Source organism: Coloeus monedula (assembly GCF_965178545.1).
Source record: "Coloeus monedula genome assembly, chromosome: 2".
Classification (NCBI taxonomy): Eukaryota; Metazoa; Chordata; class Aves; order Passeriformes; family Corvidae; genus Coloeus; species Coloeus monedula.
The window spans coordinates 115,040,500-115,058,154 of NC_138782.1; the positions used below are offsets into that span (position 1 = coordinate 115,040,500).

Here is a 17,655-nt window from a genome sequence, read left to right on the forward strand (position 1 = left end):
ACACTGAATGTTCATGGGGTTGACTGTTTCAGCCTGTTCATAGTCTCAGGTCTGGCAGTGGTTTCAGTGAAGAGTGTTGGTGTATGAGGACCAGATGCAGGACAATACTTTGCATACCATGTAAGCTCTGCTTTTAGAAAGCTGGCTGAGAAAGAACACAGTAATCAACTCTTTTTGTTCAGAATCCTGTATGGTGCTGTTGCTACAACCAAGTCAGTTACTGAGGCTTTGAAATGTTTTACATTTTTTGTTGCAGCCCAAACCAGTTTTTTAGTTGAAATACCTTTTTGATCCAACCCAAAATAAGGGAACAGCTATATTTGGTGATGGCACAATTGTTAGCATTGCTTTTCTCAGGTTTAAAATATGCTTACACAAAGAAAATGGAAGCATTTTTCTGACAATATTTGCTAAGCATTTTCCCAGCATGAACCAAAATTACCAAGTCCTGATGTTGTGAGTCATAAGTATCACTTTTTAATACTAATTTTTTTTAGAACAGTCTTCTCAAATGTCCATCAAAATAAATTAACCTTGGACACAACTTTACTTTGGGCTAAACCAAACAGATACTCAGCAAGGCTGAAGTGATGATGCCATTTATAAACATTCTGCTATTGTGACTGGTCTGTGTTGTCTTGTAAAGGTCACACCTATGGATCGGTATTTTGTGGTAGGCACTAAACAAATGTATGACAAAACCATAATCTTCAGAATTCCTGTAAAAGAAGTGAGGGATTCAGGGTTTGTTCTTAAGATGTTTAGAATTTTCAGGTGGCTCTGGCTTCTGTGTGGGACCAGGACCTTTAAAAGGCATACCAGATAGCCATTGCCATGTGAAAATCAGACAGTTGCAAAATCTTCAGTAAGGTGCTCATATTCTTTTTGATGATTTTTGAAAGTAGAAGAATCAGATTTATGATCATAATACCTTCAAATGAGTTTGGAATCAGCTTCTTGTGGGAGCTATGCCCTGTTCTATCAGAAAATAGATGTGGGACAGTAGACAAGTGTGATGATGCTGAGAAGCACCCTTAAAAGAGAAGACCAATGTCCAAGAACTGGCATTTGAAAATGGGGCCATACCTATGCTTATTTTCAAGACATGAGACTGAAAATATCAGAAGTATGAGATGGATGGCAGAATGCTAAAAGGCAAGTTTGCCAGAGTCAAAATATTTGGCTGTGAAATGGCATTCTCCTACTACTTTTACCATTAGTAAATGTGTGAGAATCTTTAAACCAAAAAAATTTACAGGGAAATGTGAAAAAATTATTAGAATTGCCATGGAAACAAGCTGCATTACATGAATTACACATTGCCAAAACGTGTGCATTACCTGATCCTTAGTGCTTCTACTACTCTGAGCCTCTTTGCATGTTACCAATGACAAGTAGTTTCTGGTGCTCCTCTCTTTGATGTGTAATCCCAGTCTAAACTAGATTTTCCTATGTGTACAGTTTTCCTGCTAGAGTCCCTTATAAAACAGCCTTGCAAAATATGCTCCCAGAGCCTGCTGTCTCCGGACTTTGTTTTCCCTTATTCCAAACACTGAAATCAAGTTAGAGGTTCCTGAAGTATCACAGTTGCTTCTCTAATAGCATGCAGACTTGAGTACTCAAGTATACTGGTTTTTACAGACGTGTATGGATACATGCTTGTGTATATATAAATCTGTAATGAAGTGAAAATCTGGAGGCAGTTTTTCTGTGTAGACAGAGTTAGTCAGAGAGCTGCCACAGAGGGCAGAGCTCCTGAAGGTGAATGTGCACAAGTTCTGTTCCATCAGAGCAGAGCGAAAGGTTCCCTTTGTGACTTCTTGGAAAAACTGTGGATCTCCCCTGTTAGGACATTTGTTAGCAGTCAGGAAAGGAAAGAGTTTACAGGTTGAGAGCATAAAGTTAGTTTTCCACCATCTGACCTTTCTCACATACTAGCACAGAGCAGCTTTTCTGCAGCATCAAAAGATGTTATTGTTTGTCAGAATAGCTCTGCTAATAAACCCTGTTGTACAAACGTATCTATTATGTTATAAAAAGAAGTGTGCTACTATAAGCAGTTGTATTGGTGTAACTGCATTTAAACTATGATGTGGTGCCTTCTTCCATCATCACTATCTGTAAAAATATGCATTTCTAACACATTCCACTGCTTTCCAGCATTACCTGTCTCCTTCCTTAAGGTGCACCATAACAGCAAGTGACAAAAGTTCTGTAATGTGCCAGTGGAAGAGGGATACAGCTCTGGCCACCAGGCTGTTAGTTACAAAGATTTTGTCATGTGTATCATCCAAAGTTTTTTGGGTTTTTTTTATTCTAGAATCTGTAAGTTTTTGTGTTTTCCTCTTGTTCCAAGAACTGTTACTCTACATGTAATAAAACTGAAATCAAGTAAGTATGATCTGACATGCATCAATGAACTTTCTGGGATCTGGTCGGGAGTTATTATTTATTCATGGATGTTGTCCCTGGTCTGTGTGTGGTAACTGGCTGAATGCTCTCAGGCTATGGTAGTACAGAACAAACTGGGTCTGCATGAATGCAGGCACTTACCTGGTCACATTCATCATGTGCACTATGAATGAAGGTAGAACTATGCTGCAGTTGGAGAAATCACTGTGCACCTCACAGTAAAGGCTTGATTTCATCTGGTTAAGGAAGTGTAAGGCTCATGCCAGGGGATATTTTATGTGTGGATGTTGTGCATTTTGGATACGGATTCATCTTTAGAATATTTCTTAGAAAAAGTGGATGAAGAAACAGTGATGTAGAGCTTTGTAATCAAATTAGTGATGTAATAATCAAAAGCCAAACTCTTATTGAAAAAAGATCAAACCAATCTGAGAATTTGCAGATACATGTTTTTTCCATATGCCATACATTAATTACAGTTCACAGCTTTGATGTACTAACTTGTCCACCTTATGTGTGTAGATAGGCACTTATCTCCCTAAGGAATTGTTCTTTCTTTCTTTGTAGGATTGATTCATATTTCTTTGTGGATGAGAAGAATATCAGGGATGTCTAGACATTGTTGGTTCCAGAAAAAATGTAGAACTAAATTTTCCTAAACTTGGTGATTTGTGTTACAGCATATTGCCTGCTGAAACTGTGCCTGGCTGGGGTTCTTGTTGTTGTGAAGAATAACATACTAGAATTTCATGCTAGGAGCTATTTCTGTTTGTTTCTGCTTGAGTTTTGTTTTTGTTGTTTTTTCTTTTTTTTGACCAAAGACCTCTCACATAATTTTCTTTATAAGAAGTGTAACTAATGTGTTTTGTAACATAAATGTATTTGCTGTTGTTTGACTGACTCTTCAGTCACTGTATCCACTTCTGCTTTACACTAAAGTTTACCATAATGAGCAGCTCGGAACAGTTTACTTTCTGAAAAACAAGTGACTCCTGGTAATGCTCAAGTGTGGTTTGTAACATTCCAAAACCAGCAAATACTAAAATACATTATTTTTTCCAACCTGAGCTTCAAAATAATAGAATATGGATCTGGCATCGAGAAATACTGGTTTGAAATGTGTATGAAGTAGATTTCTGATGAAGAGGGAATTTGAGAAATACTTCTTTAAGAATTCTGGTGAGATATACAAACCACCTTCTGTAAGCTCTCTGAACATAACTAACATGCTGCTCAGTTTATTCAAAAAGGACTGTAAATTCTGGAAGTTTTAACTTGATATGTTTGCAGGTAACATGATTGATGTGTAACTCTAGAATGAAAGGAGTATTTAGAGTCTTGGCTATCAGTTCACTAGTTCTTATTCCTTAAACAAAGACAGGTCAGATATTAGTCTTGTCCTCTGTAAGTGTTAGTTTCTGGCTTCATCCTATGAATACAGACATATGTAAACTCAGAAAATACTCTAACACTTCAATGTCTATCGATTACTAGATTGGGAAAAGCAGAATAGTGGAGGGGGGCTAGCCTATCTGTCACAAGATTTTTTTTTCATAACTTCTCAGAGGTATATCATATTATAAATGCATTAGAAATGTTTTGCTCTGAGGATATGTAGCATTCCTATAAAGGTTAAATCAATAAAAATGATTTGGCCACATTCCTAAGCATGGCTAGAACAGGTAGCCCGTTGTTTAAGGTACCCTTGAATTTCTGGATCAGATTATTATGGTGCAGCAAAAAGGCTTACTAAAGGCTTCTTACTGTCTGCAGACGTTCTGTGTTTCTATGTGAAGATATCGTCAGCCTAAAAAAACCTTCAGATTTTCTTTGCTACTGAAAAAAAGAGCATTTTTATGTGTAGAGGTCTTAAATATTGTGCTGTGTGTGCTGTAAGTTTTAAAGGAAGTTTTGCAACAAGAAGGGGTGAAGACACATCAGTAATTGGTTACAACCAGGTATGTAAAGAAGAGAAAGAGACATCTTTTAAATCAGTGTTGGGACTAGTAAAATTGCTGCCCATTTAAGTATCTTTATTAGTTTGTTTAGATTATTCTTCTTTTATGCATATCTGCTCAAGGGGAATAGCCATTATATGATGTATATTTACTATATCTAGCCAGTTCAGTGAGCAAGTAAGATTATGAAATGTAATGGTAGAAGTCTTCAAACAACTGTTAGTTCAAATTTGTCTAACTTTATACAAAACTGATAAAAATTTAGTAGCTATTAAATAGTGTTTATTCCATATATCTGGTTGATTTAGTGGACAGAGCTGAAGTCTGACAGTAGACTGTTTTTATAGATTTAGTGCATTTTAAAATCTTTCAGGCACGTTGAAGAGCTACTGTATATTATTGTTACAAGGCAGATTTGTGTCTTACGGTGAGTGCATGTGCTATGCATCTGCACTCCTGACATTTTTATATAGGTTTTATGGAGCACAAGCTTACTGTAAGAACATGTCACTAAGATTGGAGTTCAGATTCTATGGGTATTTTAAATTTATTTCAGTCAGTCTCACTGTGCCCTTTAAGAATGCTGGAACTAAAAATCAGTGCCTTTTTATCTTTGTTTTTTCCTTTTTAATTTTTTTTGTTCGAGACAGATTATATTATTTTTGAATTATATCATAAAATGTGAAATCATGAAGAGTAATTCTGATGATAAAGCACAAAGCCCACACTACTGATAACTGGGACTTTGTCTCAAGATGTTTTTCAGTTGTGAAAATTTGATCAGTGAATTAACCGCACATCCGGCTACACACGTCTTTGATCGGAATTGGAACATTCCAGCTCGTGTGTATGTCTATGTGAGCTGCTCCCTCGAGTAGGGTTTACACATGTGCATTACACATGTGCCTTGAAATTATTTGCTAAATTAATATTATAATTCAAAGTAATAAAATTATACTCTTTCAAGCCTTTTTGTACCTAATGAGTATTATTATAATTTATCTTTTCATCTGGGCAAGCTCAAGTCTTCATTTATTTTAAGATGGATTAATACACAGGTAGCTCAGCTGTAATTAAGATTTTGCTTTTGCTTTTAAAGGTAGTATTAAAATTTTACTTTAATGAACATAGAACCCCAAATTATTACAAGGTCGTGACTGAGTTAATTGCCATCCAGAATAACAGAGAATGATTTTAGCTCCTTTTCCTGAAACACTCTAAAATGAAAAGTTGTTTTAATATTTGCATATGCAATATACAGTGGTGCACTAGAATGAAACTGCTCTTGCTCCAGTATGAAAATGATTTGCACTGTGGAAGATAACTTTCTTCCCATTTGATGCTAAATTTATTTTTTTTTTGTTACTTAGATGTTATTTTTTTTATCCACAGATGACTGCACTTTTTCTGCATGTTGGTTTCTTTAATAAAATATCCGTATAAAGAGTGTAACTTCTGAATTTGTTTTAGTGTTTCTGTTTATGCCGTTTAATCTGAAAAGGGGAAATGAAAATATACTGAATAGGAAGAAAAATATAGCACTTAGTTTTTGAATGTACAGAGTTGGATATAAGAGGGGTGGGAAGGAAGCAAAGTGAATGCCCTTTATGCAGAAAATCCTTTTGGGGAAAAGAGAACATTTTTACTGGTGTACACTAAGGTACGGCGCCTAAGTAAATAGTTGCTGCTTTCTGGTCCTGTCAGTTTTGAATAAACCATTCATTGTTATGGCTTGGTTATTCCACAAATACCCAAACGCCGCGGAGTTAAACTTTGATACCACTGATTGGAAAAATGCAGATGATGAACTCTTTTAGTGTGAATTTATATGGATGGTCTTACTTAGAGGAAATAAGTTTTGCAGATTGTGTTAGGAAGTAAATATACTGCGGGCTGTAAGTACTCTGTCACAAAGCTGCTCCTGTGCTCGGGTATTGTACAATGGCTGGTAGAATTAATTCATCAAACTCTTGTTAATACAGAGTCACTAAGCTAGACCAGATGTGTCCCTTCAGTGTTACAGAGCAAATGTGACACTTCTTTTTTTCCTAAAAGCTTTCTATTTAAAGGTGAAGGATTCACAGTTGAATAGATGATGCATTTGAGTGCAAGTTACTCCTGGAATTTGTACAGAAAATGCTGCAAGGACATAAATATCATGGCAGTTCAGTATTATGGCTCACTTGAAAGGCTTTTGGAGACATGTTAAATTAAAATAACAAATTCTGACACGGTCCTCAGAATTTTTAGTTTCTTTTTTTTTAAGTCATATCTTAAAATGCCTTTTAGTTTCCATTGAATCCTGTTTAATTAATGAAAAATTATTCTTGCTGATTCTACATGAAGGTTTGTGCTCATAGTAAATTATTGATGTATTACAGTGTTAATACAAAAATACAGTTGTGGAGTATTATCAGCTCTCAGGAGAACAGCTCTGCATTTGTATCAGGGATCTGTCCATGCCAATGTGGTGTGCCTTTTTTTGTGAGCCCCTTCAGTGGAAATATATTGCACTGTGTCAAAAACACCAGCTGACCTACAAATAAGACTACTTTGCCTAAATGTGTATTTTCACTTTGAAAGTTGAAGTGAGTTAAGAGTGGCCAGTCGGATGCCCACAAAAGCAGTTTCTTTTGTCATGGGTCTATGAGAAGAAGCAAGAAGGTATGAAGGGACTGACTCGACCTCTCTCTCATAAATTTTACCAAGTATTCTAAAACCAGTACTTCTGGCATCAGTTATTTCACTAACAAGCAAGCACTAACATTTCCAGTATATGTAGAACACTGTGATAGCATTAATAAACACAAGTTTTAAAAAATATTAAGACAGGACCCGGGCAAGTTCCTCCACCGCCTATTAGCAAGATGCATGAAGAGTGGCAAATGTTTTTTGGGTACTGCTGACAAATCTGAATGCAATATCGCATACTCCTTTACAGCTTCAGTGCTAGGGTGGAATATATTGTACCAATAGAGAAGTCTTCTAAATTTATACTATTGCTAGTTTGACTTTTTTAACATGAATTACACAATTTTAGAAGTATGAGTTAGCAGGAATTAGAGGCTTGAACTGTATACATGTATGTATTTGCGCATACACAGCTCATTAACATTTCTTAAAAGAAAGAATACCCTGTTCTAGTACCACACATGGATACATTAAAATATTGTGTGTTTTTAACGCTGTCTTTTCTGATTTGTATTTATATGAATTACAGGACTTTTGAGGGATTAACACCATCTGGTAGTCAATGCACTTAGGTGTAATTATTTATCTATATTGTTTTTCCTTAATGAAAAAATAAGCAACCCTTTCTTTTGCTTGTGTGTATAGGGTCATATATATTAAATGTATCTGACAGAGAAATTCAGTTCAGTAATTACTAATGACTTGTAATATCCCCCTGCTCCGATTTGTTACAGCAGAGCCACTGCAGGCAGCATATGGTGCTTGATGTATGTGTGTGTATGTGCATATAGATGCAAATGCATCTTATTAGTGTTAATTTTCATTGTGATCAAGGCCAGGTTCTTTTCCTCTGAACAGTATTATATTATGTAACTGGCAGTGGCTCTGTCTGTTTCAGTAAACCACAGAGTAGATTTAGATCTAAGATATCTGACCATGAGGGATAAGTAAACAATGGTTTGGCACACTTACGGTTCAAATAAATTCTGGGGAAAATAAATGTATGTAAGGTCATCAGCTTTTATCTTTCCTTAATCAAGAAAATGAATGATAATAAATTTTAAGTCATTATGAAATGCTAGCAATTCTGATTAAATATAATATGTGAAATAGGCTTTCTATCAGAAATACAGTAATCATATTTGAATGAATTCCTGCCAAAAATTTTTGCCATGGGGTTTTTAGCTATAACATATTAAAACTATTGTTAATTCCAAGCTGCCTGACCTTAATGAATATGGCATTTTTAAGAGACAAACAGCAGAAGAAACTGTTTCTACCCTTTGTTGTAAAAATAAAGGCAGTTTTATTAGAGATGAAAAAATATTAAGGGAAATGATTATGAATACAGTGGATATTATACAAAAATACTTTTTAAAGCACCCTGTGTACATAAAGGAGAATGTAGCTTTTTTCCTTTAATTTTTTGCTATCCTAAAATTAATTTTTATAAATAAAACATTTAATAAGGAGTAGGTTGTGCAAAGTAATTTAATTGCTCTGATGAAAATGACTTCAGCAGTTCAAGGGAGTCAGGAGAAAACCTACGGAGTTTAGTTTTCCCTCCTGGGGCAAGTTCCTACATGAAATAGGAAACTTAAAACTACGCGAAGAAGGCTAGAACAGTACACAGTATGGTAACAAGCAGAATAAAAAATATATACAGGAAACAGATGCATGAATTATGGAAATTTTTTTTATTGGAAGTGTTAAACTGTTTTACGATACAGTAACCTGAATTTATTTTGTCTTTGTGCTCATCTTTAAAATATTCTCTTTAGGGTGTGCTTTTCAGTATGTTAAGTGGCAGGTCTTATATTTATTTGTAGAAGAGAGCATGTTTATGTAAGGAAACGTGCTCTTAGATTTAGGCTTTATTAACTTAAAAACAAAAACACCTGAGAGCAGAAGATAGACCTCCTTAGCCTGTTTCCCAGAAGACTTTAGAAGGCAGTTTGGAATGAAGATATCTAATAGAAATGAAAGCTATTGTATGTAATGTGAGCACAAATTAATTTTGTTGATAAGAGTAGATACTTGTGGGGGTTCTGTGGTGGAGGAGGTGGATGTTTTTCTGCATTTTGTGGGTGACTTTTGTCTCCAGATGAAAATCTGTGGTTAATTCCTAAGTCTGGCAAAATTTCCAAGGAAAATATCATTGAAATGGCACACAGTCTATTAATTTAGTTCTGAGTATGCTTATCAGAATAAATGTTGCATTTATTGCATTTAGGCAAATTCATTTTTTATCTTGAAAATAACAGTTTTATGTTGTTGCAGTTTCTTAACTGCTTGTATGAAACTTGGATTCTCTCAGTGCTGAAGTTAAGACCCTAAAATGCTTCAGGTTTTACCATCTTAAACTCACTATTTATCTTGAGGCTGCCTTAATTAAAATATTATATACTCTAGGGCATATTAAATATGGCAATTTATTGTAATTCTTATTAATGGAGTGTATTTAATGAGTTTTCAGAACCAACTCTTTCACCTACAACACACAATATTGATTTTTATTGGATACATAGAGGGAAACATGTAGATGGTCTGATTTTCAGGAGGTGCCCAGCACTGACAGCTGCCCTTGGCTCCTGTTGTATCCAAGCAGGAGGAACGCTGGTGCTCAGCACCTTTGAAGCTTGGCAAGCACGGGATAATTCCTCCTTTCCCTTTCTCCTTTAATTTCCACAGGAGTGTGCTGGACTCAAACATAAAATAATGCCAGAATCTGGTTGTATCTTCAGCTTTTTGCATTAAGTTAGAGTTTTAGAGAGTGTTTCTTAGTTGTTATCCATGTTGTTCTTTGATGGTGTCTGCCACAAGGTGTGACAGTCTGTAAACACATTTATAATCTCTCTATCTTGTCTCTATTTGCCTAGTTAGCATCTCTTGCCGGAATTATTAGCTTCTTTATTTTTCCCTTTTTACTTAAATAGATGCAGTATTAGATGTTTGTTATTTACTTAAGGCTGCTGTTTCTTGTTATTCATAAAAAGGTACAACTCTCTTTTGAAAACAGTCAGGAAAATAAAGGTATAAGGTGCAATTTTAAGATTAATATTAGTCTGACTGTGACCAAGAAATCACACAGCTTGAGAGGAATTTCAGTATTATTGTTATACTCTTAATGTGGGGTGGCAGAGCCTTTAAATATTTCTGGTAGAGTAGTTAATACAGGATGGAAGTTTGATATTTGTACAGTTTGTAAAGGAATTTGAGGTGTTACCCTATTTTGACTTCAGTTTTCAAGTATGCACTGGTGCATCATTAATCATAGGAAATGCAAAAATAAATAATATAGTCCCTTTGGATTTTTCATGTGAATACTTACCTTTTCCTTTTTTTGTATATACAGTTGAGGTATTTAGGTAACCCCTAACCTTTTGCTTCAACAAGGAGGTACAGTATAAAAATATTACCACAGTCTTCATATGAGCAGTTCTCTCTAAGAAAACCTCTAGATGAATATTTATTGAAAAAAAAGCGAAGTTGCAATACAGAATGACTTAGCTTGGCCTGAACATTATATTTTAGACCACCAGTGAATAAAATTAAAAGCACATGGATTTTGAATAACTAGAAAAGGTTGTAATTGATTAGCACTGCATGAAAGTATTGAAGTGGAGTGAGTTTTGATTTGTGAATGGTCCTATTCAATAGAGATAATCCTGTACGTTTGATAAAATCTTAGTGCCTCAGTGCCTCTAATGATACAGGATTTTTTTTTTTCTCTCCCAGTTTATTTAAACATCAGATACTCTGATATTCTCCTAACAAACTGGAACATTTTGATATTACTGAATTTTACATTGGTGTAGTTGATTTAAACAATGTTGGCTATTAATAGTTCATTTGAGACAGCTAATTAAGCAGTCAGTGCATTTTGCTGCCTACAAACCCTTTAAGTGGTGAAGTGCAATCCTGCAGGGTTTGGAGCTTTCAGATACCAACAACCTCCCTGTGAAGCTGTAGCTTTCTTAATGCACATTGAGAATACTCATTCCTGAACATATTTTTTTTAATCCTGGTATTTTAAACTTATTTTATGCAAAGAGCAGTGATTCCTGAGATTTTGCTTAGCATTCACAATAGTATGAATATGGTAAACAGAGCTAGAACATACAGAAAACTTTTGCTTTCTATACACAGATAATGTAAAAGGATTTGTTTCTCTTTATCAGTACCCTAATTAAAATAAAAAAGCCCCTTAAGATTCCCTACTAAATAGTAAAGCAGTTGAGAATTGAAATTTACAAAAGGTATGAGATTTTTTGATGAAGAAGATATTGAGGAGTATTTTAAAATAAGCGGAGTAATGTTTTTTGTTGTTAACTTGAAGACTTTAGATTTACTATATCTTTATTAGGATCAACTTCCAGAAATCACATGTGAAATGATTGAATTATCAGCTAAACTGAGATCCTATTTCCTTTTTTCAGTGAAATCCTCCTATAAAGATGCATAGAATAAAGTTGAAAATACCTTTATCTATTTTAAAATTGTAATTGTTGTTGGAGGCATTTCAGAAGGATTTCAGTCTCTGAAATACTTTGAGTAAATTTTATAATAAATATGCTGTTTGGTTTGGGTTTTTTTTTGCGTAGTGTTTATTTTGAGCCTTTTTTTTTTTCCTTCAAACGCTATGGATGTGAATATGATAGCCTTTGCTGGTTGAAATGAATCAGCTTCAATTTAAAAGCTTGAGAAGGTTTACACAGGCTTGATGCAGTCAAAACCTGTGTATAACTGGCACAAGGTAGTTATAATAATAATTATATATATTATAATAATAATCAGGATGTGAAACTCAGAACGTAGTTGATTGAAGTGTACTAAATTGGAAAGGAATATGTATGTTTGCATGAACTAGGAAAGGATCCTTCCTCTTTGCTACTCTTGTTTTTCCCTTTCATGTGAAGTTGAAAACACACAGACAAAAATGAGTGGAATAAAAACTTTCAGGAATATGGTTAATAGCACAGATTAGCGACCATGCGAGTTAATCATAGCGCTGTTTTCCTGCCCTGTTATGACTTGTCATTATACTTCATCAGTTCAGTCTTGAAGAGAAACAATTAAATTCAACAGTCCTGAAAGGAATAAGGTAGAGATGGGAGGAGAAGGACAGTACAGAAAGGAAGAACAGATCGTGCATTCTGAGGTGCTGCTGCATCATTGAATGGCAAATTCATGACAATAACTTGGGTGTTTTGGCTTTTTTAAAAAATAAATTCTGCCCTCTTTTTATAAAAATGGGTTTTCCAAAATTTGATTTTAGCTCAGGATACACTGCTAACACATTGACAGAGCTGATGAGATTTTGTAGTCCCTTGCATCTATTGTTTGTGTCCAAAGTGAAATTCAGGTATCCAACCTTATTTAGTGAAGTTCAGGAAAAGTATTAAGCACAGTATCACAGTACTTCCCACTGGCTTTAGGAATTATCAGAAGTAGGTGAATTAAGCAGTCAGACTCGGTGTTTTGATAATTTTAGCCAACTAAATTTCTTCTAATCTCTTTTGGAAGTAAAAGCAAAAGAAAGTCCCTATACATGTAAACTGTATTTCCTGTTGTAAACACTGGGATAATGTGGTCTGGCTATGCTTCTGCTGTGCTTTGCTCAGACACCAGCTTGGGTAGAAAAGCTGCTTTGCCGGGTCTGTGTTTGCATTTCAGCTCAATGTTCGGGGTATTACAGCTGCATGACCAGCCACAGGTCGTGTTATCTCTTCCGGTATCTATAGGTCATGTATTAAATTGGTCACCCTCCTGCAAGAAGCAGTTTCTTAATTTCTGTTTCTGTACCCAGTCTCAGAGCTTATTCATGTGCTTAACTGGGAGCCAGTCAAAGCCTGTGAAGTAGGAGGGGTAAAAGGCACCCCAGTCATCAGTTCACTACAATAATGGGGATGTATGCACTAGAAATGGTTCTAGCATTGTTGTTTTTCATAGAAGGGGGGGCAAGGGAGGAAAAGAAGTAGGTTTAGCCATGGTCCCAACATAATTTCAACATGATGGACACCATTAAGAAAATCTTGTAAGTTTTCACAATTTTTTTTTCCTAGAGCTTTCAGAATTTTCAGTTTATCTGCCTGATCTGCCTCAGTAAAAGATGCTTTGAAAAAAATTTGTGACTGTACTTCTTGCGACTCATCAAGTGTAACTAGAATAAAGCATTTTCCAATACACTTTAAAATACAGCTTCGTTTTACTTGCAGATAAATCACTTCAGGTTATATTTGATTCTGTTTAGTATTTGGGAGTGAGGTGCTTTCTACTGATTATAAGTCTGTATCTGAGAGGATGAAGCTTTTCAAAGTAAGCAAAGATAGAGGTGCAATTTTATAGTGTATTTATGATTTTTATGAACATTTATAGGTACAGTGCAGATAAGTAATTACCTCAGTATATACATATATGATTTCTTAAAGGAATCTGTGTTTACAGTTCAGAATATTGAAGTAAATATTTGGCAGTGCTCTTCTACAGAGTTTTTTGCATCCCACTTTCAATTAAACTTAAAATTCAGCAGCATGTTAGATCATGTATTTTTTATTTCATAGCTTAATATTTGAATGCATGAATGTTTTGCCTCGTTTGTAATAAGTGTAATGAGAAAAATTTGCTTTTACAACTGAATATATTATCAAACAAGCTTTGCTGTGAAATGAGGGCAACTGAGGACTAGAAAACTGCAGATTTACACTGGTAACTTCATCTGAGATACATACTTAAAAATAAGATGCCTGGAACAATGATAGGGCAGTTTTGGGTAGGATAGGCTGCAATATGCTATAAACTACTCATTTTCATCAGGTTTAGAGAGCAAGCAGTCTGAACTCCTGTCTTTTACAGTATCTTTCATTAACCAGCCATGGTGGATACATCTAAAAGTGTTACCGGAGTTCTTAATGAGATTTTCTGTGCTGCTGTTGATTAACTCACTGATTACTTTATCTTTTGCCCTAAGATAATATTAAACATTTTCCTAGATCCCATCAGACTCTTTCAAATTCATGCAGCTACACCTTGACCCCTGTGACAGCTGAGCACACCTGCTGTCAAACACTAAGGACTAAGCCACTGACTTCCCTTTGCTCAGCTTGCCAGCTAAAAAATTTGTTCTTAAATCTGCAGAAGTTATTTGCAGTTTCTTTCCCCCCAGAAAACCCCAAACAACCAGGTATATTATTTTGACATCCTAAAATCCCATTCAGCATTTTTTTGCTTAGGTAACTACGACCAGCATTGTTCAAAGTAAGAAAACTCTCGACAGCGGAAAACAGAAGCTCAAATATTGCAGCACTTACCCCAAAAGAAGTTTTGCTGACATGGTGTCACTGAACTGAACAGGCTGTTTGATGCCATAGTCCCTCTCGGTTCACGCAGAGCTTTCACCTTCTGGTGTAAATACTTCTTGGATCCTCAAACTGAAAACACAAACCATAGCCAAACCTTGTTTTAGTTTTACTGTGTCCCTGGATTGCATAGACTCTATAGTTGGTTTTTTCCAAAAAATTGTGTAGTGCTGGTAACATGTGAAAAGCAAGGAAACAAAACAAAAAAAAAAGGGAATGAGCAAATATTTGAAGGACCTACTATTACTGCATAGACTGTGGTTAGAGAGCACTTACTGACTCTGTTGGTCTCAGTGGCTGGTAGTGACCTGCGGAGATTAACCATTTAAAAACCAGAGACTTCTTTGCTGTCCTCCTGGAGAAAGTTTGCACCGCACTTGTGGTTCTGTGGTTGTTTGTGAGGCGAATGAAGCATTCACACAATCCAAAAAAGCAAAAGCTTTAAAACTCCTTTTTTTTGCAAGCACTGTTACTGGAGCGAGCGAGTCATGTGGCTGTGACATCAGAGGACTCCAAGTAGGACTGCCTACACTGTGGCTTTTTCTTTCTCTCTCTCTCTCTTTTTTTTTCTTTTTCTTTTTTTTTTCTTTTTTAAAATTTTTAAATTTTTTTTTGTATTTTGACAAAAGGCCCGTGGTAAGGCCCTTCCTGGCATCCAGAGGGATATAGCTTTTTAATTTTTGTGACTCATGAGGCTTTGGAGAGTGTACAAAATGCTTTAAGAGCCCAAACTTCTGTACAGTTAAAGCATATGGACAGCAGAACTTTATTTGTACTCTCAGTTCAGGTTCCCCCCCACTCTTCTTCCCCCTCCTTTTTTTTTTTTTTCTTTTTTTTCCCCCCCCTCCTATTCCTTCTCCCTCCTTTATTATTGTGTCTGTGGAAAAGTGAGCAAAATTGGCACAAGTGGCTGTGTGAAATTCTGAACAACAGCGATGATTTACAATAATTTACATCTTTGGATTGTATCACGATCTTGGGTCTGCTTTATATTTGCTGGGTGGCTGGATTCCTTCTGTTTTACTTTTTCTCCTTGTCGTCTTATACTTGTGAATCTGTAACTCATTGTAAGAAACTTTACCTTTCGTAAGGTCTAGTAGCAGGCTGCTTGTTGGGGTTGTGTTTTTCACAGTAATTGGCTGTCACAGAAGTGTTAGTCTGGGGATTCCTTTGCAAATCTTAAATCATGTCTGCCTTGCTTTACATGTCTTCAAAACTACTTGGCAGTTTTATGTGATGCAAATTAAGGGCAATTATGTTTCTTTTATATTTGGGGCAAAATATGTCATTTGGATATCATAACTGGTTGTGTGCTGCAGCCTGGGAGTGATGCTTTGGAATACCGGCATTGGGAGGACTTTAACATGGACGTTGTGTAACAGAGTGAGCTGGGAGGGTTGGGGGGTTTTGGTTGTGCTTGCATTAATTCCTTATTATAGTTTTGGTGTTTAAGGGAAATAGAGCAGTCTTAAACTTTTGGGGAGACTATAAATAACTTCATTCACCAGTTAATGTTAACACTTAGTTTTAAAATGAAACATAAATTTGATGCATATGTAAGATTCAGATACTTAATATCATCTGTGTGCATGTGTGTGTGATGTTTTTTTATATCCTTAGCATATTGTAACTTTGGCTTTGATTGCATAACATAAGCCCTGACTGTACCGGTACGGAGTGGGTTAACAAAAGCAGTATTTTTTTGTTTATAATAGAGGCTTTGAAATAAATTGCAAAATGCTGTGTGTAGTAAGGAATAATGTGCACAGACAGCGTGTATTAGTAGTCTTGATTTGCTCACTCAGATTCAGAACAAAATTGGAAACATCTTTGAGAAAGTATCTCATTTTTTGCCTCTTTGGACATTATATCTAGAACTTTTCATATTATCCTGATTGTACCACAGATGCACTGTAGTTTTAAGTTTTAGCTGAGTGAGTTTAAATTATTTTCCTTTTTTTATTTTTGCCTTTTTTTGGGGGCAGCAGAAGAACTGTGTAAAATATTTTCTAGATATCGTTTGGCTTTTATTTGTAAAATAAAATACATATTTTTGAAGCTACCATTCCTCCTTTTTTATTTTCCTCTTTGTCCTGAGCTTTCTCAGTTAGAAATTGGTCAGGAATGGTGTTATATGAATAGCTGAAGGTGTGAGTGGGAGAGCAGGTTCTCTGTTTTGTGGGGATGGGAAAAATGAGAAAGGATTTTTCAGTGAAAATAGATTGTTTTGATTTTTGTTATAAAATTATCAAAAAAACATAAACCCTTGTTCATAAAAACTTCATTCATAATAAGTATTGTAAGGTAAACTGCATTGTTCTTTAGTCAATACTTTGAGGGTTATTACATGTTGCCAAACTTACAGAATTCTACCATAAAATGAAAAAGGAATATTCTGCAAAAAAACCTATTCCACTTAAAAGTAAGGGTGATATTTAATTCTCCTATTCATAGATTGCTTTTATTATTTATGTTTTCTCTGTATGGTTAAGAGCATCAATGAAAAAATCCTAAGCGTGTAAAAATAATGGAAAGAATACTAATCTTTTCATATACAGATTGTATTTCTATGCATTAAAGTTTTAATAAACTTGTGATGCAGCAAAAGCTTTTGGAGGTTGCTGCCTCTTATTTGGGGAACTCTTAAATTGTAAGCTTAGAGTTTTCAACGACACACATTGAAGGTATTTATCGACTTCTATTTGATGGTAGGTAGGCACAGTATTTTAAAATAATAGATAACTTGTCTTGGTCTTATACTTGTTTCCATTCATATGGAAAATGGTGTTTGATTTTCAAAACTCTGCACTTTATTTTTAGTCATATCTTTAGTATTAGAATATTGAACTTCCTACAGAAGTCTGATATAAAAATTTATTGCATTGAAATGCTGTGCTCAATCTTTCTCCAGAATGGCTTTTTCATGCTTTCACTTGTGTATGCAGAGTTATTCTCTAACTTTGTTGCTCTGCTTTCATCTGATACCTTTAAGAACCGTTTTTTACTTTTTCACCTCTTCAAATCCAGAGCACTACAAAGAAGTCTTCATCTAGTAAAGCAAAAGCCATTAAAACCAGAAAACCAAATACTGTAACTGAGTAATCAAGATGTAATTTGTAAAAACTGTCACTGATAAAAATGCAGGTTTTTTTGTATAGAAACATTATAAAGCCAAACTTTGAGACTAAATACCTGTGAAACTGGTGGCTTCTTTTGGTATAGTTTGCACTTCTGAT

General features: G+C 35.2%; 2 protein-coding genes across 5 annotated transcripts in view; one reads left to right on the forward strand and one right to left on the reverse strand.

Annotated features, from left to right (window-relative positions):
* RUNX2 (RUNX family transcription factor 2) overlaps positions 1 to 14,429 on the reverse strand; it is a gene marked incomplete at both ends in the record, with an annotated part of 215,221 nt that extends 200,792 nt beyond the window's left edge. For both annotated transcript variants that reach the window (XM_082302712.1, XM_082302711.1), the window contains one exon: positions 14,372 to 14,429. In XM_082302712.1, the coding sequence (XP_082158838.1) occupies positions 14,372 to 14,429 (58 nt within the window). The remainder of the gene's footprint in view (positions 1 to 14,371) is intronic.
* SUPT3H (SPT3 homolog, SAGA and STAGA complex component) overlaps positions 1 to 17,655 on the forward strand; it is a 255,145-nt gene that overhangs the window by 25,278 nt on the left and 212,212 nt on the right. The gene's annotated exons all lie outside the window — the stretch shown is intronic.